We start from the raw sequence: 23,069 nt of genomic DNA, 5'->3' as shown, positions 1-23,069 counted from the left end.
AAAGTGTGACTTTGGGAATGAAAATGGCTGCCCTCTGCTGAACAATGAGGTCCATGATTGGGCAGGGGGTTCTCTTTTAAAAGAGGTATAATTTATACATCCCATCTCATCATAATGTGCATGTATGCATGTTATACTGGTTAGTCTCATAAGTAATCCTTAAACTGTGGTAGTTAAGAAGAAACACTGCATTTCTAGACTATACAAGCAACTGAGATTCATCATCCACAGAATTTGGAAGGTTAAGAGATTCTAGACCAGGGGTGTCAAACTCGTGACATCAGAGCGTCTTCACTTGACGTATTGTGACTTTTTTCCCCTTTGCTAAACTGGGCATGGGCGTGGCCAGCATGTGACGCATCTGGCTCATGGCAGCAAGTTTGACAGTCCTGTTCTAGACAATGCTGAGTTTCATTTCTAGCTCTCCTGTATTTGAACATGTCCGCTTCCATTAACCAGGAAAAGATGGAACAAGACTTTGTGGTTGGATTCACCTGAAATCCTCTTTACCCAAGACTGATAGCATCTGAAATGCTACAGTGCAATATTAACACGTCATTTCTTAAGTCTATGTTCCATGCATTCATTAGTGCTTACTCCACAAGAATTGGGATTAGGACTGTAGCCCAATTTAATCCTACCCAGACTTTTGCAGATAAATTGTCTCTTGTCTACACAGAAGGATTAATTTAGCTTTCTGCCTCTCCCATGTTGTTTATATCAATGCATAGTCACTACGGAAGACAGAATAAAGCCGAGATGAAAAAGTATCCAAAGAATTAAATACAGAATTATGTTGCCCATTACCCTAGGATTAAACTATTTTGGTTAATATAATTTAGTTGGGAATATACATGCATAGACTTGAGTTCATTCCTTTTGGAAAAAAAAATTCACGAGGCTGAAGTTCTATGCAAGATTACTACTAGTTAATCCTATTAAAATGAACACCTGCATTTTAGGCAGCATTGCATACAGTAGGCAGGATCTCACTAGCGATGATAAACAGAAGCGGCATGTGGTAAATTAAAGTAAATATAGATTTCTTGGCTTTGAAATTAACTTGGTGTCTCATCTAAGTATTTACCCAACCTGGGCCTGCTAAGTCTTTTGAGATCAGCCAAAGTTGGGCTGCTAGTTAAATAGCAATGGAGGATCAGATTGGGTAAATAGATGGAATACCCTTAGGAAATTTTAGGACTATAGGCTAATCTGGGAAGAAAAACAAAAACTCTGAAAAGAAGACAGTTGCAAATAATTTCTATCTCATTGCCAAGAAAATTAAAGCTGTAAATTGAACTTGACTTAAGGGAGAGTTTAATAACTGATGTAATTGCCAATGCAATGGCAGGAAATTTGGATGACTCTCTAAAACAGTTTGGGGTTTTCTACTGGCTGTCAATTAACAATTTCACCTCATACTAATCTGTTTCCTTTGACTTCCAACTGGGAGAAGAGATGTCACAGCCGATCAAAGTAGGAGAATGCTTTAATCAGAAAACAAATGGCACTTTTAAAGAGCTTACATTTGGGATTTCTGAGTCTAGAGGAAGATAAGGGAGTCACTGCTAGTGTTAATTAAACAAAAGGACTACCAAGGCCAAGGATTAAGAATTGATGAGATAACCCCCATATCTTGAAAGAATTATCTTCAAATTACAGTAATGAGATTGATAGACTTCTGGGCATCGGTGTTTCATTTTCAGGCATCTCTCCACAGCCAAAATCTACAGGAAGTTAAAACAGTTCCTTTTCAACAAAATCTAAAAAAAAAAAAAAAAGCAACATTGTACATTTTAAACAAAATAACCATGTGAAATGAGTACTTGGATGATGACAATCCATCTAGCCCTCTCTGTGCATATTTTATGCCAGGTTATTTTTGAAATACCTCAGGGTATATTTTGTATTTCCGAAAACAATGTTCAATCTTGAATGAAATTATCTTTTGGCCTTTGTTTATTATATACAATGCTGTTTTCCCATGAATTAGAGGAAGAAAATGGTACATATTGGTAAAGTTGCTTGAAAAAATGCATGTGTCATGGAAAACGTTTACATTATTTTATAGCTAGAAAAATGCCTATGGATTTTTAAGTTGTTTAAAGTGCTGAGGAAATCAGATGGGACTTGAACAAATGCTAATAATACGGTGAGTAAATCAGACTGACTCTTCCATCCTTAGGCAGTTTGACTGGTAACTACATAAACAGGTTGGGATGCAAACAAGACGATGTGTAACATTGATACATTTCCTGGCCAGTAATTTGTTTTCTCTTTTTCATCTTTTCTGCATCCAATCCATTCTTTTTATGGAATGAGTCCTTGAATCATCCCTGTGACTAGTCTTCATAAAGATGGATATTCAGATGCATAACTTCATCTGTGTTAGGAAATCTATACAGAAGTTTCTTGTATACAGTATCTATTTCCTTAATCTCAAGAATAGTAGCTTTAGAGAATGTACCAACCAGTGTATATCAATAAAAAAGTTAACCACACCACCAATTTACTTCTGAACAGAGGTGTTTTTAGGGGGTGGGGGGTGGGGCACTTTAGTTGGGAAGACATATAAACCATACAAGACACTGACATGCTGGAACATATCCCAAAATCACATCTTGTTTTATATGAAGTAAAGAATTAGCTTAAGGTTAGTTTTCTGCCCTTCAATATGAAAAAGAAGTATCTACTCAAAATATAACATGTGAGAGGTGGCAGCTTAATATTAGAAAGGAAATAAAAAGTGTAATTTGGGACTGAGTCCACTCTGCAGAACCAGCACCTTTTTTTTCAAAGTCCCACATTGCACAATCCAGTTTGGGATTGTTCAGAATTAACCCCACTGAATTTACTCCATGCTCAGTGTTTATAAGATGCTATCTCTTCTGAATAGTTGCCAGGAACGCTTCTTTCTAGAACAAAATGAACTCAGTGACAAGAATAAATGTGGATCAGCCTTCCTTTTCAGAGGCAAAGCAAAGCAGTGCAAGCTCCTTTCAACTCAGCTCAAAACTCCAAAAACCATTTCCTCATTCCAACTGCACCTATCATATTACTTTTATAAGACCTCCTTTTTTAAATCCCTGTTTAGAAGTGCTTAGTAGTGCTAATCAGACACCCAAAGCTACTCAAAAGGAAAGCACAATGTTTTTATAAACTATCAGTTATTAAAGCAACCCTCCTTGACCCAAACAAAAGCTAAAGTCAAAACCAACCTTTCAAGAGACTCAAAGAAGCCCATGCATTCTGGTTGGAATCGGTGCCTTCAGTCTCCAGCTGTGAAGTTGGGAAAACTGAAAGGCTCATTGCTCATCTGAGAAGAAAAAAACAATTTGCCCAGTCCACGCCCAAACCGGAGGAATGCATGAAAGGTCAAACATCACTTGAAGGCCTCCAGGAGGTAAGCTTCCTTATTAACCTCAGAGGGAGCTAGCATTTGGAGCTGGCATTCAGAGCTACCTGGATGAGTTTCACAATTCCTTTCCCTAAAAATGCTGCTTTGTTTTTGTTTTGTTTTGTTTTAAGACCTATGCTTAGAATCATAGTTTTGCAATAAGTAGAACTTCATCTGCTGAAGCTCTGTGTAGAGAGTTAAGTGGTTAAGAAGTGAGGATGGCCGAATTCCAAGCACAGTGTAGGCTGTGGTTGGAATTTGGAGAAAAATGTTTTTAGCGTGCATACATATACACATGCACACATTACGATCTTTGGACCCTTTTTGTAAGTACAAGATATTTTGAAGGGATTAATCATAATAAACAATAGGTATTATGAGAGTCTTTTAAATTTTCCTTACCGGTCCATAATTTTTGATTACTGTCATATAAACAATAAATACAGTTTATTGAAAACTAGATTCTGGACTGTTGCCTTGTGTCTCTTTGGAAGGCAGTGGATTTTACCCATGGATTTACTCATAAGATAGTATCAACTATCAAATAATACTGAGGGAGCAGAGGAGGAGGGCCATTGACTCGGTGTAGCAATTTTCTCCATTATCTTCTACAAACCACCTTGTTACTCTTATCTATTCCCAGAGGATTCAAAAAGTCAGCAATTTCAGACTCCAAAGACATTTGCAACATGAAGAGATTGGACTGTCATTTGTCAGAAATGGTTGGGCGGGGGGTTGGACTAGATGACCCACAAGGTCCCTTCCAACTCTGTTAATCTAATATTTAACTGAAGACTTAGTCAGTCTCAGGAATCCCTTAATTCCTCAATAGTTTTGGATCTAGGAATGCTGCAGATTGTGTTTACATTTTCTGTAACTTATCTTCAGGAACCACACTCTGTCTGAGGTCTGCAAGTGTCTCATAAATAGACCTTCTGCAACAGGAATTTGTCTATTCATTTGGTTATCTCCACTCTCTTCTCAAATATGTGATTAGCTTATCTTCATTATCTTGTTGTGTTTGGCAAAGCTTAGATATCACTATCTCTTACCATCAACATCTTATCAATGTTTTTTTTTAAAAAAAATTATTATTATTCTTGTCAGGCATCCCAAGACTGGTATCATCTTGCTTTCAAATGCCTTTTGGTCAGAGAGAATGACCATTGCATTATTTAGAGCAGGGGTCCAACCGCCGGTCCACGGACCGGTACCGGGTCGCGGAACAAGCCTTACCGGGTCGCTGGTTGCTGGCGCCGCCATCTTTTTGGTAAAAAAGCAATTTTTCGTCAAAAAGATGGCGGGCGCCGGTGAGCTTTTCGGTAGAAAGCCATTTCACCGAAAAAGCTCACCAGAAGCATGGCGCTGTTATTTGACGAAAATCACTTCCGTGACATCACCGAAGTGATTTTCGTCAAAAAAGATGGCGGCGTTTCAGCTGACGCCGGAACCGGGCACGCGGCGTCGAAAAGGTTGGGGATCCCTGATTTAGAGGACATTATCTCTTGAAGATGATGTCTGGCAATAAAGAGCCAGAGTCTCCAATTTCAGTATCCCAGAGGGTTATATATTATAATGACAAGATATATGGAAACAGATTGAAATAGAAATAGCTATTGTAGTGGAATGTGGTGCTGATTCCAAGAAGGGAGGGGCTGCATTCCAGAGGACCAAGACGGATCTTTTGATTGGGAGAAAGAGAATTAAGAGCCTTCTCTTCCCAGAGATTCTCAGAGTACATCTTTAATGATGCAAGCAACTGCTGTAGTTTTGCAAGATAGTTCAAGAACAATAAAGGAGATTGCTCTGAAGTCACACTACATGTCTTTCTCGGTTATAGGGTCCTGCCATTATTTTCATAAATATAAATAGATTCATTAGATATTTCCATAGTAGTCAATATATATTAGATATTTCATTAGATATTTCATTAGATATAGACGTTTGATATTTCCATAATAGTCAAAATATACACAAACAAAAATATATGCCTTGACACTAAAGGCAATGTCTATATAATCAAGCTAAAAAGGAAATAAAACGACCAGCACACATCCTCTCCACCAGCCCACACCCAGACAAGCAGGGATTAACACCAGACAAACAATCAAGCAGAGAACATTACCCTAATTAAGGAACTACTAAGGAGAAAACCACACCCCCACCAACATTGGCAGGGCAAGCCACTGTACATAAACAGAGTACAAACCCCACATGCATCAGCACTGATAATGTTACCTATCTGGGTAATGAAACATCTGCAAGCAAACAACCTTTGAGAGGCCCAAGAACTTCACAATTCAACTCTGAGCTATACATATTCTTTTCTATTAGGATCTTTATATTGAATCATTTGGCATGGTTAAGCTTGGAAATGATGTAAATTACTGTGTGCGTTTAAGTAGTCTGCATCAAGATTAGCACAGCATGAAACTACAAACGGCAATTGAAAAACAACAGGGAAATAGTTGAAAATTATCAGAGAGATAACTGGTTAATATATGAAGGATATAAAAACAATATGAGCATAAGCAAGGATATATACACTATATATGCAAGTGAACAGTCCTGTGTCCTACAGATGGCATATATCCCTAGATTATTTTATGGCTTAGAATCTCCGGAATATAGGAGGAAGAATTGTTTTAAAGGTTTTGGGGAAGCTAAGATGCAATCTAATGTATAGAGTTTAGCCCTTAAACCCTACAATCTTCCCAATTGGGATAATTATATATTGCCTCTTAATCCCTCCATTTCAAAAAAACAAACAAAAAGAAGGATGTGGAGCTTGCAAACTCTGATGATGTTCTGACATCATTTCTCACATTTTCAGCAGCCTCTGGCTGTAAGAAAATGATGTGCCTTTATGCCAACTCTACAAGGAGCTTTAGAATATTATTTGTTTTCAATAATGAGCTAGCTTTCATTCTCTATTACTTGGTTTGTTAATATATCCTATATTAAGTATAAATCTATTTACTATTTACCCTAAGCAATACTCATTTATGGATTGGGAGCAATGGTGAATTAAAAGGACCCATTTCCACTTCAAAGTAGTAGGACAAATTTTATTTTATTATTCCACTTCAAAGTAGTAGGACAAATTTTATTTTGAGGCAATGGTTGAGGGAACTGTTCCAAAACAACTGAGGGACGGAACATCTGGCTAACCTATTGCAGATGACTCAAATTCTAGTAGTATATCCATATCTGCCTTCTGTAGCAACATTTAACCAGGCAAGTACCACTCAATGTGGAGTTCCACTCAGTGGTAACCACTGTATCTACCCTTAATGGGCAATCTACTCGCTACTTGTAACCTCCAATCCTTCTTCCTCAACTCCTGGAAATAATCCCTTCAATCTCCACAGGTTCCACTTTTTAAGCAAAAGAGTACTCTGGAGTTGTCCTGGAACTTATGTTTCAGAAAATAGAAACGATCAAATAGTACCAATAAGGCAATGAAAGTCTGAGGTCAACTGAATTTGACCCTTGCTAACAATATGAAGTGGTTTGCCACTGTTCTCTGACGGGGAATTTTTTTTCCAGCTTCTCACTTTAAATGACTCTTTGGGGTTTCTTGCTAATTTCTGAACAAATCTGAACACAGATCACATCAGTCAAGTCTGGTTAAGTGCAGCTAATGACTCTGACAAACAAATGCTTCAGGCCATACTGGATTGGCTTGTTTCAAAGATCTTTTCTGTCTCTTTCCATTCTTCCAAATCTTGCTGAGTAACAAATATGCAGGAATAAAGTGAATTAATCCTTACTTTTTATTCCTCCCTGACTGGTTTTAAAGACTCATGAGACAGACCTTTCCATTATAATAGAAGCAAAGAAACTGCCTTATTTTGGAAGAGACTTTGTGTCTTATAGACAGGCTTAATGCTAGTGATTTACTTCTCTACATTTTACTGCTTAGTCTGATATATATCTTAACCGTCTTTAATCTTCATTAACATTGCCTGCTGGTTTTAAGAATTAAATCTCAGTGCTAATGCAGAAGAATGAGTAACCCTTGGGTTTGTTAATGTCACTGTTCATAGTCAAGTAAACTTTATATGTAGCTCCAGAAAAGTGAGTTGGTTCTGCAAGACTTAGAGAATAAGTATGTGTAAAATAGTATGTATAAAATACTATTTTGCTATTTTCAATGGTATTCATGCCCATTGAAGTTTTCTAAAATTGGAAGGTTATAGTAAAAATTCAGAATTCCAAACAGTCATTTGTATTATTGGCCTTTTAAAATAAAATTCAAAATTAGAAAATGTAATAGTTGATACCACTGACAAATGGCTCTTTCAACTAGAACATATTAATGCTTTAGCTGATCATTGTCCCTGAAAATAGCTCAACAGGGAGCCTGGAGATTACAGGCATTAGCTATAAACCATCATGAAAAAATAATGACATCTATTCTGTGGCGTCACAATGCAAACTCCAGATATTCATTTATTGCATTCAGAAACCGACATCACTGGGTTTTCATTGTAACACTATAATGCATGTTTTGTCATTTGTCCCCTCCTTTTCTTACAGGTGCACATTGCTGGCATTTGTGTGAAGCATACACATATCACATAAGATAAGCCTGCTCTGAGTTAAGTAATTGTTTATTTGGGAAATTGAATCTGGGATCCTCTTTCCAAATAGATGATTAATGCTTTCAAAACTAGCCATGCCTATCATTCTTTAGACTATAATCCTTGAACCCAAGCAAAGGCATGGGAATGACTCATATGGTCCCATCTCATCTCTGCAGTTTTTCAAGACCACCAATCCTATTCTTGTGCAATTTCTAAAATGTATTAGGTAATTTTAATATATAATGTGTGGATTCAGTGACCTAAGAACTAAGCCGATGGATAGTATAATGGTTTAGTTCATCTACCCAAAGAAATAAGAACATGATATGCTAATGGGTTATATTGACTAGTGCTTTTTATTAGGACAAAAGAAATTAATTTTATAAATTCAGGATATTGCCTTGTAAATTATCTGATTTTATATAGCTTGTACAAAATTTCTTGATTAATTTGGAAAATAGAGCACATATAGCACCGTATACAATAACTTCAATTTTCCAAATGAATAAAACCATTTCTTGCGATGTAAGATTTACTTAGGTAAGCTATAGAGAACACCCACTGAAACTTTCTTAGAAATAGTATCTATTCTCTAGAATAGAGAAGGTTAAACCTCTTGCAGCCAATGGCCATGACTGCACAGCAGTGATTGGACATCAGAGCAGATTTTTGCATCACTGTCCTACAGGAGATATCAGACGTTAATAAACCTATTCATTTTCTTGCAGATTTCTGACATTTAAAGTGCTTGGATTTTTTCCCTGCAGAAAATCATAAAATTATGCACTCATTATTTATCAGTTTGCAGATAAATTTTGGTGCTACTGCTAGGGGTGTAAGGGCCCAAACCTCCCTCCACCAAAAAAGGATGGAGGGTTGTGGACTAGATGTAGAGGGCCCCTCTTCTGCTCTAGAAAGTTTTTATGTAATGGCATTTCATTTTTCATTTTTGTTCATTTTCAAAAAAATCTTTTTTTTTTTCATTTTGACTTTATTAAACTATGTGTCTTCATTTCAATCCATTTCATTGCCTTTTACATTTTACCCTTTTACATTTCAAGCACTTCAAGTTGGAAAGAATGCTCACAAAGGTTTACAAATGAAAAATAAACTTGATGTGTAAACTTTGGTAAAGACTAAATTAAACTACAACAATGAACAATGTCCGGGGCCTCATTTGAGATAATCCGATGAGTTGGCCCCAGCTTCTTTCATCTGTTGCACAGTAGAGCATGAGAGAGAATTTTTTTAGAAGCCAGAATTAATCCCTCTTTCCGTTTGCTTTTCAATTTGCTGCCTGGTAAGCAAAACCACATCCTTAGAGTGCCTACGCTGAAGTCTATTGTTTGTTCACTTACCTTTTCCTTATGAGCAGCATGCAATAGAGATAAGAACAAAGAAGAATAGAAGAAAGAACAAAATCATGAAAGAAAAGGGGGAAAAAAACCAATGCACCTACCTGGTCTGGTATGTTATATGGGGCTTCTAATTTCTCTTGGTGCTTTGCAGTGACACAAGGGTTGCTAGAACTGATGAGCACAGGAGAACTGATATCCAAAGTTTGCCTTGCTGTGGGTGAATGGACCATCCTGTTGAGGGTGTTTAGGGCAGTTGTAATAGAGAATTGTCTCATCGTCTTCCTTCTAGATTCAGATCCTTTGCCAAAAGTGGGTGACTCTACACCTTTTGATCTAGGTAAGAACCTTTGTAAAGGAGAAGCACATTTCAAGGGAGAAGACTGGTAACTTTTGCTCCTCTGAAGAAGTTGCTGTGCTGTTGTATTTGGCTGGAAAAGGAACAGGAGGGAGAAAAGAGACGTGACTTTCTTGATAGCAATCCAAACATTTTAAGTTGCAGAACTGAAATTCCAGGAATGGCTTGATTAGGTATCTCTAGCAATATGCTGACTTGTGTGTGGAATGGCAGACTGGGTCTACCCACGGTGCCAAGTCATGGCTTATTTAACAATCTTATTGATGTTTTGCCACATGTGCAAAGCCATTCAACTCTCTAGTGATGCTGAGTGGCATACAATACTTTAAAAAATTGAATTAACAGTAGTAACAAAAGGAGGATAGTGAACACTTAGAAAGAATAAAACTAACACCTGTCAGGATTACAGCAATTGCTCTATTTAAATCATGATTCTTGAGCCAAACTTCAATAAACTTCAAAGAATTCATTAGAGGTGACATACTGGTACTGCCCTGTATGAAGCCAACTCTGGCATACGTAATTTACAGTCATTTGTGACCTGTTTCCCCCCTGGGTGTCTCATAAATCAGATTCTCCAATTGAGCACGTTCACAGGCTGGGTGTCATCATTCATGTTCTCCAATTAAATATATTCTTGGGCAAAAACTCTGGTATTTTAGTTACAATCTTTTAAAGATAAGGGTTGGAATGTATTTTTGTTTTCCCTCCCTTTTTATGGCAACCACTAAAACAGGCATAGGAATGTTTTATGAGTTGACAACACCCTCTTAACCTATAGCATTTTCAGAAAGTGCCACCATACAATTTAACTCAGAGTTCTTGAGGGCTAGTTTGAATGAGGCCAAGGGGGGGGGGGGACATACAAATCTGGGGTGTGTTTGTTGCTGTTTCATGTAGAGCAGGAACTGTGACAGAGAAAGATCACATTCTAAGTTCCATCAGGTAGCAGAGTTTAATCTATGGGACCTGAAATCATACCAATTCTGTTGGAATGAACAGAATGGGCAGAAAAGTAGGAAAGAGGTGGTTTCTAGATAACGAGCCCTTTTGATCTGAAGGTGATACTCAGCACCTTGAAATGTACCTGTAAGCTTACAGATAACTACTGTAGCCATTCAACAGAAATCTGAACATGGATATACCGTCACATGCTTATGGTGGACCAGCTGCAGCTTCTGAATGGCTTTCAAAGATAGCCCAACACTGTATGGAAGGCTTCCCAATCCAGAAACAGGCAATTGTTGAAAAAATAAATCAGTGTGAAGGCCTTCCTGGCTACCACTACCTATGCTTCAGCAGGAGCTGTAAGTTCAGGAAAACTCCCAAATGGTGCATTAACTTTGAATGGAGAAGTGGAAACCCTTTCAGAATTAAAGATAGCAGAGTTCTGTGTGATCCACAGCCACTCAGTCTTATTAGTGGTGAGCTTCAGACTGTCTACACACACATATATACCCTGATGAGTCCATTATTACCAGCCTTAGCTCCTTTAGTAGCCTTTTCTGTACACAGCATATACTATAAACTTTTAAAGGCAAGATTATTTTGTTCCACTCACTATTTCCAATTCCTCACTAGTGAGGCTTCCAATTGCTTTTAATTTCTTGTTGTCTGTCAATTGATGGGTATGTTAGCTCACTTTAAACAACCATCTGATGGATTTCAAGGATAGCCTTTTCTCTTCTCAAGATTGAAAGCACAAGCCACGATCAAATGTGCTGACAAAGAATGTTCTGCGAGATTGTGTGGTATGTGTATATATTCATAGAACGTTCAGTAAACTGTTCTTACCTCCACAAACAAGATTGGAAAAATTCCTATTCTGTCACCCAACTTTCCTTCTGCCCAATTCTCATCCATTCGACTGATCATAGTGATTATATCACCCTGAAATATAAGAATCATAGATACTAACCAGGGTAGTTGTTTATGCTTGATAGCATAATTCTAACATATATGCATAAAGTGAAATAATATTTGAGCATTTCAACACATTACATGCCTCAATATTTTATCATAAACAAGATAGATTTGTGTGTGTGTGTGTGTGTGTGTGTGTGTGTGTGTGTGTGTGAAGATTCATTTTCTGAGCTTGTGGTTTGGTTTTTGCACATTTCGTTACCTGGGTAGGTAACATCTTCAGCACAGTTTAGGGAATGTCACTGTCAGTGTTCTTCTGCTTATAACGGCTTCGAGTGTGGGTGTGTCAAGTGAGGGTCTTTGTGATGGTTAGATGTGAGTCATCAGTAGGCATCCTGTGATGGGTCTTATATGGTCTCTGGTTGGCTGTGCAATTGATTTGGATTTTGAGGGGTTTGTAGATAGATTTAGCTATCAGCTGAATGAATGGAAAATGAATAAAAGATGGTGATACAGAAGCTATTTGGATGTGAGTAAAAACGATTGTGGTATAGAGTGTTGTAGAAGTATGTGGAGTTATTCTATGGGAAACAAGACAAAGGTTGCATGGTGGTATGATGAAGTAAAAGAATGATTAATATGACACACACATTCAAAGATAGGTGAAAGAGAATGTAATCAGAGACAAAAGGGGGAATAGTTAAGATTCAGAGATACAGAGAAAATGCACAATGATTCTGATGAAAATTAAAACAAATATTTTTGAAATGTGTGAGGAAGTCTAAAACAAGATGTTTATCAGAAGGTTAGGAAAAAGTGATTAAATGATTTGTGATGAAGCAGAAGTGAATTGAATACTGGAAAGACTATTGTAGAGATTTGTATGGGACAGTTTATAGGACGAAAGGGTAGAACTGAAATAAATGAAATCCATATTAATATTTCAGACAAAAATGTTGAAAAGGATGTCATACAGGTAGTCCTCTACATGTGACCACAATTGAGCCCAAAATTTCTGTGGCTAAGCAAGGTATTTGTTAAGTGAGTTTTAGGACCTTTTTATGACCACAGTCGTTAAGCAAACCATTGCAGTTGTTAAGTGAGTAACACGGTTGTTAAGTGAATCTGGCTTCCCCATCGACTTTGCTTGTCAAAAGGTTGCAAAAGGGGACCACAGGACCTGGGGACACTGCAACGGTCATAAATCCTGGATTTTGATGATGTGAGCACGGGAATGCTGTAGCAGTCGTAAGTGTGAAAAATGGACATAAATCATAATTTAGTGCCATCTTTCCAGTGGTGTTGTAACTTCGTATGGTCACTAAATGAACTGTTGTAAGTCAAGGACTACCTGTATTGTAAGGTTACAGGTAGAAATAGTGTCACTGGAATATGCTAAATTATACAGGTATAATTTGCTGGTGAAATAGATGTGTGATTTGTTTAATGTGCATGTGAAGACTGTATCTTCCTTTATGTCTGAAAATTGATAGTATGGTCATATTTTTTACTGGTAAACCTTGACAATGGCAGGGCAAACCACTTTTCATCACCTACCAATCTATCCTCAGCCTTAGAGGTACATTTCCTTCTTTTGCACAAATGTTTTATTTTATTTATTTATTTGATTTGTTAATCGCTTACAAGATAATAGGTATAAGTATAAACATGAGTAAGAATACAGGAAATAGGTACGGATAAATGGGGACAATAGGACAGGGACGGGAGGCACGATGGTGCACTTATGCACGCCCCTTACAGATGGAGTGAGGTCAATAATGGATAGTTTGAGGTTAAAGGAGTGGGGGTTTGAGGATGTAACAACAGAGTCAGGTAGTGCATTCCAGGCATCGACCACTCGGTTGCTGAAGTCGTACTTTCTGCAATCAAGTTTGGAGCGGTTAACATTGAGTTTGTATCTGTTGTGTGTTCTTGTATTGTTGTGGTTGAAGTTGAAGTAGTCATTGACTGGTAGGACATTGTAGCAGATAATTTTGTGTGCTACGCTTAAGTCTAACCACAGGCGGTGTAGTTCAAGGTTGTCCAAGCCCAAAATCTCAAGCTTTATATAATATGTCAAGGGCTTTACATGACAACCCCCAAACCTCAGCATTCTAAGGTGCAGAAAAGCAGATGAGCTTTGTCTCCAGCAACGTTTTTAAAAAGGAAAAGACCCCAAACCACATGGCATGAAATCCAGACAATGTTTGCAGTAAACAAAACAAATGGCCTCTCTCTGTGATTCCTCATTGTGCATGCAGTGATGTAGAAAGCCTCTTTTTATAAAAGGGTTTATACTGAGGAAATGAGCAGCAGCAGATGCGGCAATGAAAGCTGGCACTCACAGCTGGCTCTTCCATGTCTCAGGCAATGAATGATCACAACTGGCTGTTCAGAGCCATGTTCCTGTAGTTCTCTCACAAGCCAGCTCCACTATAATCTCAATGCAGTAATACAGAAACATGCTTAAGAGTAGCCTGGTTTCATTATTCACTTTGCCCCCCCCCCTCCAATATCTGAAATAGAAACTTCCCTCCTTCTTTCTTTTTGAGCACATTGTTATTCTACCTTGCAATGTGCATCTTTTGTCAGCTCCCTGATGCTACAGACCCATGCTTAGGTGGCCATATTATTTTATGCTTACTATGAGCAATGGAACAACAGAGATATTCACAGGATAAATATAGTGTGCTTTAGGGGATGGAATTGAGGGTTCTGTGATGCCTAGATTATTTTGTTTTTTCACTGGTGATTTATAGCATCTTCTAGCATAATCCAACCATGACATTGGCAATAAAAAGCCTATCTTTGTTACTGTTCTATCAGCACAGAGATAGTTGGATGGTACTACAAGATGCTAGAAATCACTAGCATCTGTTTTCTGATGTACACTGTAAACCATTTTCCTTTAAGGTTTCATTCGACACCTACTATTATTGTATATTATCAACATGAAATCTACCATATTACAAAGCTAAAGATCAAGCTAAATCTAATGTGGTAAATATGAATTGCTGGCAAGGAGCAATTGGCTACAGTTATGGTTATATTTAATTGTTTATATTGGAAGGGAATGGCATTTTGATATACAGAGAGGCCGTCATGTCATTCATCTGCATCACAGAGTTGGCCAGTGGGTTGCTGCAGGATGACAATCAGCATTTCTGCACTAGCAATTTATAGTGTCATCCAACCATTCCTACCGCAATATATCACAGATGTAGTAGACAGGTTTCATCTCACCACAGCAATAGTTGGGTGGTACAATAAATCACCAGTGTGAAAAGTTTTTTGTTCCTGTCTCTGCAAACCGGTTTGCCAAATGTAATAGAATCAGTTTACCAATCTCTGTAAGAAATATAGAAGGTAAAAAACTAAAGCGGTAATTTAAAAAATAGCTTAAGAAAACTATTACAAGAATGAGATGAATATAACGCATTGGGGACCTGATGATGATGATAGTTATATGAGAAGAAGAAATCTTAAGATTTGAGAGCTTTGAGGAAATTCACTTGGGTCCCTTCTTAGTACATTTAGTGAGAGAAAGCAATAGCAAAATGGTGGGATTCAAATTTTTTTACTACTGGTTCTGTGGGTGTGACAAGGGAAGGATACTGTAAAATCTCCATTCCCTCCCCACTCCACTAACCTGCTTTCCAGCTCCTTTCTCCTGTGCAGGGCAACAAAAGAAGACCCAGCCGATCAGCTGGGACTTGGGAGGCAGAGAATAGATGGGGTCAGGGCCAGTCAGAGGTGGTATTTGCCGGTTCTCTGAACTACCAATTCTCCAGAACTGGTCAGAACCTGCTGAATACCACCTCTTCTATATATTCCTCATATATCTTGTGTCCCAGTAGAAACATGGAAATAGCACTCTTTTCCTATTGCCTACTGATGCCTGAGACTCAGGTAGCAGGAGTGGATAGAGCTGTGACACATAAAGATGCCTATTGAAGACGTTTGTTTGGTGGTCCATCCCTGTGGAGGAGAGTCAATAGTCAACTGACATAATTGTTTTATTTTATTGTCTCTTACTTTGGGTTTACTTAAAATGAAAAGTGGACTTTGCTTCAAAATAAATAAATACTTAGAGACAGTTACCAAAAACATAGCTCACCAATACTGTACACCTTAAAAATCTAGGAAAGGATTGAGGAAGTAGGCATGTCCCCTATACACATTCATTTCAATGTTTTTCATATCATCAAATACATGTCATAAAGTGTAACTGGGCATTTTTAAATTATATTTTCAGTTTTGCTGGCTGGGTGCTTGACTTACCTTATGAAAAGCGAGGCAATCTGGTTTTTCATTTTTATTCTTGGACTTCAGATTAAAATTATATAATGCTCGACACAGTGGTGGCGGCTGTGGCAACTGTTTGATAATTTGCACAGCATTTGTTGGAAACACTCCGCTGACCCTATTAATTTCTCCTAGATACCAGTTTTCATCCAGCTGACGGTACAAGGTAATAATATCTCCTTTGTTGAATCTCAGTTCTCCGGGATTTTGTCCTCTGTAGCTGTATAAGGCTTTAGCCCGGGGAACCTTCATACAAAGGAAAATGAGAAATGAGTCAGCTTATGAGAAAGCCCTCTAATGGTAACAGGGTAACATCTTTCCAAATAGGACTGAAGCTTTAATTTCACTCAATAGAAAAGTTTAATGCCCGTTTCTCTTTCTCGCCACTGAAATCGTTGGAAGTGAAAATGTCAAAAATGAATTGTGCCATAACATGTTTCTGGGTTCAATATTTTATTTCCCCATCTCCAAAAAATTAAGTAATAACAAAGTAAAGGGAATGGGTAGGAGAAAAAGCATAGAGGTCAGTACAATACTAAAACATCTTCTAGTGCAGGGGTATCAAACTCATGTTGTTATGTGACATATCATGACATTTTTCCCCTTCTCTAAACCAGGCATGGGTATGGCCAGCACATGATGTATCCAGCCTGCAGGCCGCAAGTTTGACAGCCCTGTTCTAGTGGGTAGGAATTACTGGGAGGGATGGGAAATTTTAATCTTGGTGCTGCAAGCTCTTCACTTTTAGTTGAAGGCTATGACTGTTCTTGTTGATTCACAATCTTTGCATACTACTTTGCACAGCCCAAGGGCGAAATAAAAGCCACTAGCTTTTCTGTTTATCATGTAGAACTTGAGTATTCTTTCTGATGCCATAGTGCTTACAGAGCTTCCTTCCATGGAAGTGAAGTTAAATTGTGAGAGGAGGGTATATCCTACTGAACTGAAGGCTTCTTGCTTGCAAAGGATGCTTAGGGTAGAGCACCAAAGCTAATTGGTTCAATTCAATTCAAGAATTCAATTTCTTGTAGCAGCACTAAAAGGAGATTCGGCATGAACAAAGTCTGCCAGATAAGACAGATCAGAACAAATCAGATTTTTTTTTATAGAAACACCAGCCAGTTACAATACAAGAATTTCTAAAGTAAACCTCCCTGGAGAAGGGGAGTGCTTGCAATCGGCTTGGAAGCTTGGCTGTTCTTTTCTCCAGAAACTTACTCATCTTCATTTGTAGATACTGTTTCCAAGAAATTCTGTAAGAATAACTACAATCTGCTGCCTAAGATTCAGACATGGGGTGAAGTGTGAGAAATAGTTGCTAATGCCAATTCCCAGCTTTAAAAGGGCTAAGTTTGTTCAGTTGGGCTACTGAAATTTCATCCTTCTCAGATGCATCTGCTGATACAAGGAGATTTAATTCTGAGCATCAGCTGAAGAAGCCATGGGCATTCTTGCTGACTTGTTTTCTAGAGGTTCTCTATGAGCATTTGCAGAAAGAGAATGCTGACAACCAAGTACCCGAGGGACAATGCTCCAGTCTTGTCAGGCCTATCTTCTTTTTACTAGAAGCCGGTCAAATAATAGTAGTATGGACAGAGAGGTTAATATCAGCTGCACCACATAAGCCTTACAATGGGATGGCCTGCAACTTGAAAATATACAATTCAGAAAATCCCTTAAGGGAAAACAAAGTGGAAAACAGCACAGCATCTTTTGATTGGTGGTTGTGAGAAGTGTCTACCTGGACACAACCAGAACAAAGGGCTAACACAGAAAAAAAAAAAACCAGTCTCTAAAAGAAGTTGCACATGTCAGATTAGCTGGAAACGTCAACTCCTAGAAACACTGTATAGCCAAAGGTGAAATTCTAGTTGAAAAATTTGGTAGCTGTTGTTATCATAGTGACAGAACACTCAGTTGTTGAGAGCTATGCCAGGACAAAGTCTGACATCCTGCCCTAACAGAATGCCTTTGAGCACAAACCATGGTTTCTTAAGTATACACATATCTTACAACAGTCTTTTGCAGCAAACTCTTTTCTTTATGAGTCAAATAAGCTGCAGAACCAGCAGACAATCACAATGCTAATTGATCTTGTGGTCCAAATAGGCTTGCCACCTTTCTCCACCCATAGATTTCATCGCCATATTAATAGTCTAGGCACATGCTAAACCTTTAAAAGACATTCCGTGCCCAGGAGCATCCTAGACTAAATATATAGACAGCTCCACTACACATGCCAAACTTCTCACCTCCTGTTTCAGGGGCCAGATTGTTATTCATGCCAAAGACAGCAGATGTGAATACTTTGTGCTTTTTATAGCTTAACTTGTGTTTAGAAGGCCTTCAGCTTAACCCTAACCTTTTTTAAAAAAATTGGGAAATTGAAAGAAGAAAAAAAAACCTGGGTTCAGCCTGTAAGGTTTCCCCCCACCTTTGTATAGCCTCAATATTTTTGAACCAGTTTTAAAATGTGGTTATTATTTCCACAGCTAGTCATTAGCATGGTTAACGCCACATTTTTAATACAAGCAAAACAATGTTTGGAAACAGAGAGACACATTTTAGAGAAAGGGGATTCCCATTAAGAAGAAACAAAACATTTATTCTAATTCTCATTGTTGCATCATTTCCACATACGATGACGAATGCAGGAACACTCCATTTCCCAAGAGCAAGTATATTTTGTTTGGAAGTAGTGTACACATACTCTGGTTTCATTTGGCAATATCTTATTGGGATTGATGAACATGGATATTTTGAGAAATTCTTACTCAGCAGCACACCTGTGGCATTCAGAGAATGTGGCTTGATGGGCATTGATGTTTATTGCTGAAACTGAAGATGAATCAAATGTGTTTTTTAAATTCATACAATTCTTCCCTTAAATATTATCTGAGAGCCAGTTTGATCTAGTGGTTAAGGTACCAGGAGAGAAAGCAGGAGATCATGAGTTCCAGTCCTGCCTTAGCCACGAAAGCCGGCTGTGTGACCTGCACTGAGTATTTCAGAGTTTGCCTATCCACACACATACTTGGCTTTTATTTACAAGATTATATATACCTAGAGAAATACACAAATAGTCTCCCTTTCCCAATGCTTACATAATCAATGACATCAGCCAATGTATATAAGATTACCAGGTAACTCAACAGGCAGAGGAACCCACAGACAATTGGAAAGAAAGGCAAATGGGAGGGGGAGAAAGACACACTAACTGAATAACTTTCTTGGCATGTATGACATAAATTACAGTGAAAAACTGCAAAGAAAAAAAGCATTTAGGCTTATATGACTTTATATTTTCCAGCATCAGAAAGATGATTTTCAACTGCAATGTTTTTCCAACAATAGCAATAGCACTTAGATGTATCTACTGGTTTACAGTACTTTTATAGCCCTCTATAAGCGGTTTACAGAGTCGGCATATTGCCCCCAACAAACTGGCTCCTCATTTTACTGACCTTGGAAGGATAGAAGGCTGAATCAATCTTCAGCCTGCTGAGATTTGAACTGCTGAACTACAGGCAGCGGGCAGGCAGCAGAAGTAGCCTGCAGTACTGCATTCCAAACACCGCACCACCATGGCTCTTATCTTTATCTTGAAAAGCTTTATTTTCAATACTACATGCTAGTGATAATATAGAATTGATGGTTGATACATTGTTCAAATTTCACTGTAGAAATGAGTGATGGATCACGTAATCTAAAGACGGCAGTGTAGATTGGAAAGGGCTGGATTGAAGGTGACTGATGGAATCAGGGAGTAAATTAAATAGCCTAAATCCAGACTGACAAATCTGCTGATGGACAATGTAAAGAAAGAAACAGACAGTTTATAAGATACACAATACACAGACTTTTGAATGAGTGTGATTGTAGAAGCAATCTATTTATTTTTTTTTAAAAAAACATACACATTCAAAAGCCAGACAATGTTAATTTAAGGCTGTGCCTAGTAGATGAAGGACATGAGGATAAAAACAAGACAACTCCTTCTGTTGCTGAAGGTCAACTAACCCTATGTGTACCAGATACCTTCTCCTTTCCTTTGGTTGACTTCTTTTTAGAATTCATCTGTTGAGAAGGACAGAAGAAGCCATGTTTACCCTTTCTTGATGTTTGGCATGTTTGTAATCTAGGGGTTCTCTCAAACCTAACAATGCCTTCTTTTCTTCTTCTTCTTCTTTGTAAGCCACCCAGGTTGCCAAGGAGTTGGACAGCAATTTACAGTTGGAAAGAAATAAAATAAAAGTCATGTGGGTGGGGCTGGCCATAACTTCAGAAAAGAAAAGAAGCAGAGGAACCTGATATTTTAGCTTTGAGGCATACGACATCTGGAAGTTAAATATCATGTAAAAATGTGCACACAAAGTCCAGTATTATTAAAAATGCTAAAATCACGATAGAGCTTAATCCACAGCAGCCAAAGTGTTTGGAAGTGGAGATCTGAAGCAAAATTAGATTTCGGACTTAGATTTATTGTGCTATATGCAAATAAAGCTTTCAAATTGCTACATGGCTGCAGAGCTAAGGAACATTTCCTAGCTTATTTTCGCTTTGGAAGTTTTAGTGTAAATATTGTTTTATTTTATGTATTCATTAAGGATTACTAGAATAACAAGATTCAAAATCCATACCATGAACGCTAATACTGTCCCTATTTTGGTTTAAGTCTGTCCCCTGCATTTTAATATTTTAAGAAAAACAGACTCCCAGCTACACAGTTTTCTATCCCCACTTTGAAATGTGTAGAAGTTTTGAATCAGGATTTCTTCTCAAATCTTTCCCTGTAGTTTCCTTTAAATTAGGAGTTTCTTCTGGGATATTTTTAGGGCCCTTTCAAAGATGCTTCTGGTATCACTCAAAGATGGCTGCTCTGCCCTTGAATTCTTCCATTAGTAACACTGGGCAGCTGACTCAGGTAACTTCTGGTTCACATGCAGCTCAACACAGCTTCTTGTCAAACTTCCATTCTGCAACTTCTTTGAATGCTGAGCTTGGGAGAGGGTTACTTTCCCACTGGCAAGAGTTCTCACCAATCTCTGCATCTCAATTTCTTGGCTTTCTCCCACAATGTCCCTAAATCACAATGCCACAATATCCTCATGCCAAGGCTTCAGAGCAGAGCAAAGGACCAGATTTACACCTCATAAATGGTGTTTATCTTGGGTTTTTTCCTCTGCACTGTGAAAGCAAACATATTGTGTGATGGGAATGGAGTCAGGAAAAAAAATCCAACTGGGTGCTGATTTTTTATTTTACATTTCTCCAAATCTCCTATAGTCAACTTGTCTAGAGTTTTCAGAAGTTGCACTGAGGACAACTGCAGTGCCTTATTAAGATAATTTTGAGAATTCAAAGAGTGTTTGGGGAATGACAACAGAAGGTTTATGGAAGTGCCCATAGCAGAACAGTGATTCTGTTTTGTCATGCTTTTACTGAGCACTACTGTGAATCTAGGCTCTCCAGATTTTCCATCCCATATGATGGGACTGGTTTACCTGATGACAGAGTCACAAAAATGACTCAGAAAAGATCCTTTATTAAAATAAAAAATGAAGCCAACTAAAACAAAAGACTTGCCTATTGCAGTATCCAGCAGTCAAACTTGCCTACTGCAGTATCCAGCAGTGTGTATTTTTCCTCAGGTTTAAATCCCGCCTCCCCCGTCCCCCCTTTTTCCAAATCAATAAATATTTTTATCTTCTATCACCTGGAGATCTCTTGGCTTAACAACTTTCTCAAGTCTGAAATGTATTTGAATATTAGTATATTATATTAGTATTTCTCAAGTCTAGCTGTGGTTGCCAGCTTCCTTCCTGAACTGACCTAAAGGCATCTGAAATAGAAGAAGGCTGGGAAGCAATGGAAGGATAGTCTGAAATGGTAACACTGGAGTGAAGGAACTTAGCCTTAGATAAAAATTAAGACAGTAAACCATGCTCATAAGACAATAACCCACAGACTATGCTCTGTGGTGGTGTGGGTCATTTCTTTCATCACATGCAATGGCAGATGATGGGGTAAGGGCCAGGTGGAGATTTGTTGTTGTTGAAATAAAAATGTGCCAAGAAATGTGGCCTTCTTTCTATTGAAAGGAAATGGCCCAGCAAGTTCTGGTTTAGAAAATTTGCTGAATGAACAGGAAGTTGTTCTAGGCACGGAGAGAGAGCCATGACAGGAATTAAATTGGTGATCTTAACAGAGAGATTAGCTAACACCAGAATGATGCCCAGGTCTGTTGACATGTAAGTCTAAGGAAACTTGTCAGAAGGTCTCTAGGACAAGATGAAGGGATTGAAAAAAAACTTGTGGGTTGCATGTGGGGAAAAAAAAGGATTGGCTCGATATGTACTCTTGCATGAGGCCATTAAAAGTTCAGAAGAGAAGACTGATCTTTCAAATACTTCGAAGTATGCAGCTGGTAGCTGAGTTACTTTGTTCCTCAACAAAGGAGAAATGTAGAGCCTACATATGGGCCCTTCCCTTGTAGCATACAGTTTCAATCAGTTAATGAAGAGCTTCCCTTCTGGCTCCAGGAGGCTGCCAAGGGTCAACAAGACAGTTCGCCAGGCACAGAATGGAGGTAGAAGGAGGATAAAGTAACTCTGACTGGACAGCAGACTTCTCCCAGTAAAAGTAAAGATTAGATGGGATAGCAGAAAGTAAAGTTAGATGTAGACTGGCACCAAAGTAAAAGTGACATTCATTTTTATTCATTTTGTCACTTTTCTGTGGTATCAGAATGACTGGCACAAAGTCACCCAATGAACTTCCATTGCTGAAAGTGAACTTTGACCCTAGCCCAACACCATAACTTCTGGTTCTTATTTCCTAGATACTAAGTACCAAGAACTTAACTGTAGCTTGGTATTTCCTGATGATTTCCAATCCAGCTAATAGTCAGGCTTAGTGCAACTTATCCTCTAAAAGTATTGTCCTCAGGACATGGCCACCTAATTTGGCAGCACTGTTATAGAGAACCAGTGGTTAGAATGCAGCACTGTAGGCTAACTCTGCTGACTGGCAGCAGTTTGATACTGACTAGCTCAAGGTTGATTCAGCTTTCCATCCTTCCCAGGTTGGTAAAATGAGCACCCAGGTTGTTGGGGGCAATATGCTGACTCCGTAAACTGCTTAGAGCAGGCTGTAGAGCACTGTGAAGCAGTATATAAATCTAACTGCTATTGCTAATTTCA

At 38.3% G+C, this 23,069-nt stretch overlaps 1 protein-coding gene across 3 annotated transcripts in view; it reads right to left on the bottom strand.

The window, feature by feature from the left end:
• Positions 1 to 23,069, bottom strand: part of SH3RF2 (SH3 domain containing ring finger 2) — a 93,254-nt gene that overhangs the window by 33,351 nt on the left and 36,834 nt on the right. For all 3 annotated transcript variants that reach the window (XM_026687948.2, XM_087955397.1, XM_026687939.2), the window contains exons 3-5: positions 15,844 to 16,113; positions 11,494 to 11,589; positions 9,446 to 9,772 (exon numbers count right to left, since the gene is read on the bottom strand). In XM_026687948.2, the coding sequence (XP_026543733.1) occupies positions 9,446 to 9,772; positions 11,494 to 11,589; positions 15,844 to 16,113 (693 nt within the window). The remainder of the gene's footprint in view (positions 1 to 9,445; positions 9,773 to 11,493; positions 11,590 to 15,843; positions 16,114 to 23,069) is intronic.

The sequence above is a fragment of the Notechis scutatus genome, chromosome 2 (genome assembly GCF_049901735.1).
Source record: "Notechis scutatus isolate UNSWTSFEM ecotype Mainland chromosome 2, rNotScu1.2, whole genome shotgun sequence".
In the NCBI taxonomy this organism is placed as follows: Eukaryota; Metazoa; Chordata; class Lepidosauria; order Squamata; family Elapidae; genus Notechis; species Notechis scutatus.
The sequence above is the reverse complement of the archived record's forward strand: the minus strand, read 5'-3'. Positions and strand labels throughout refer to the sequence as shown.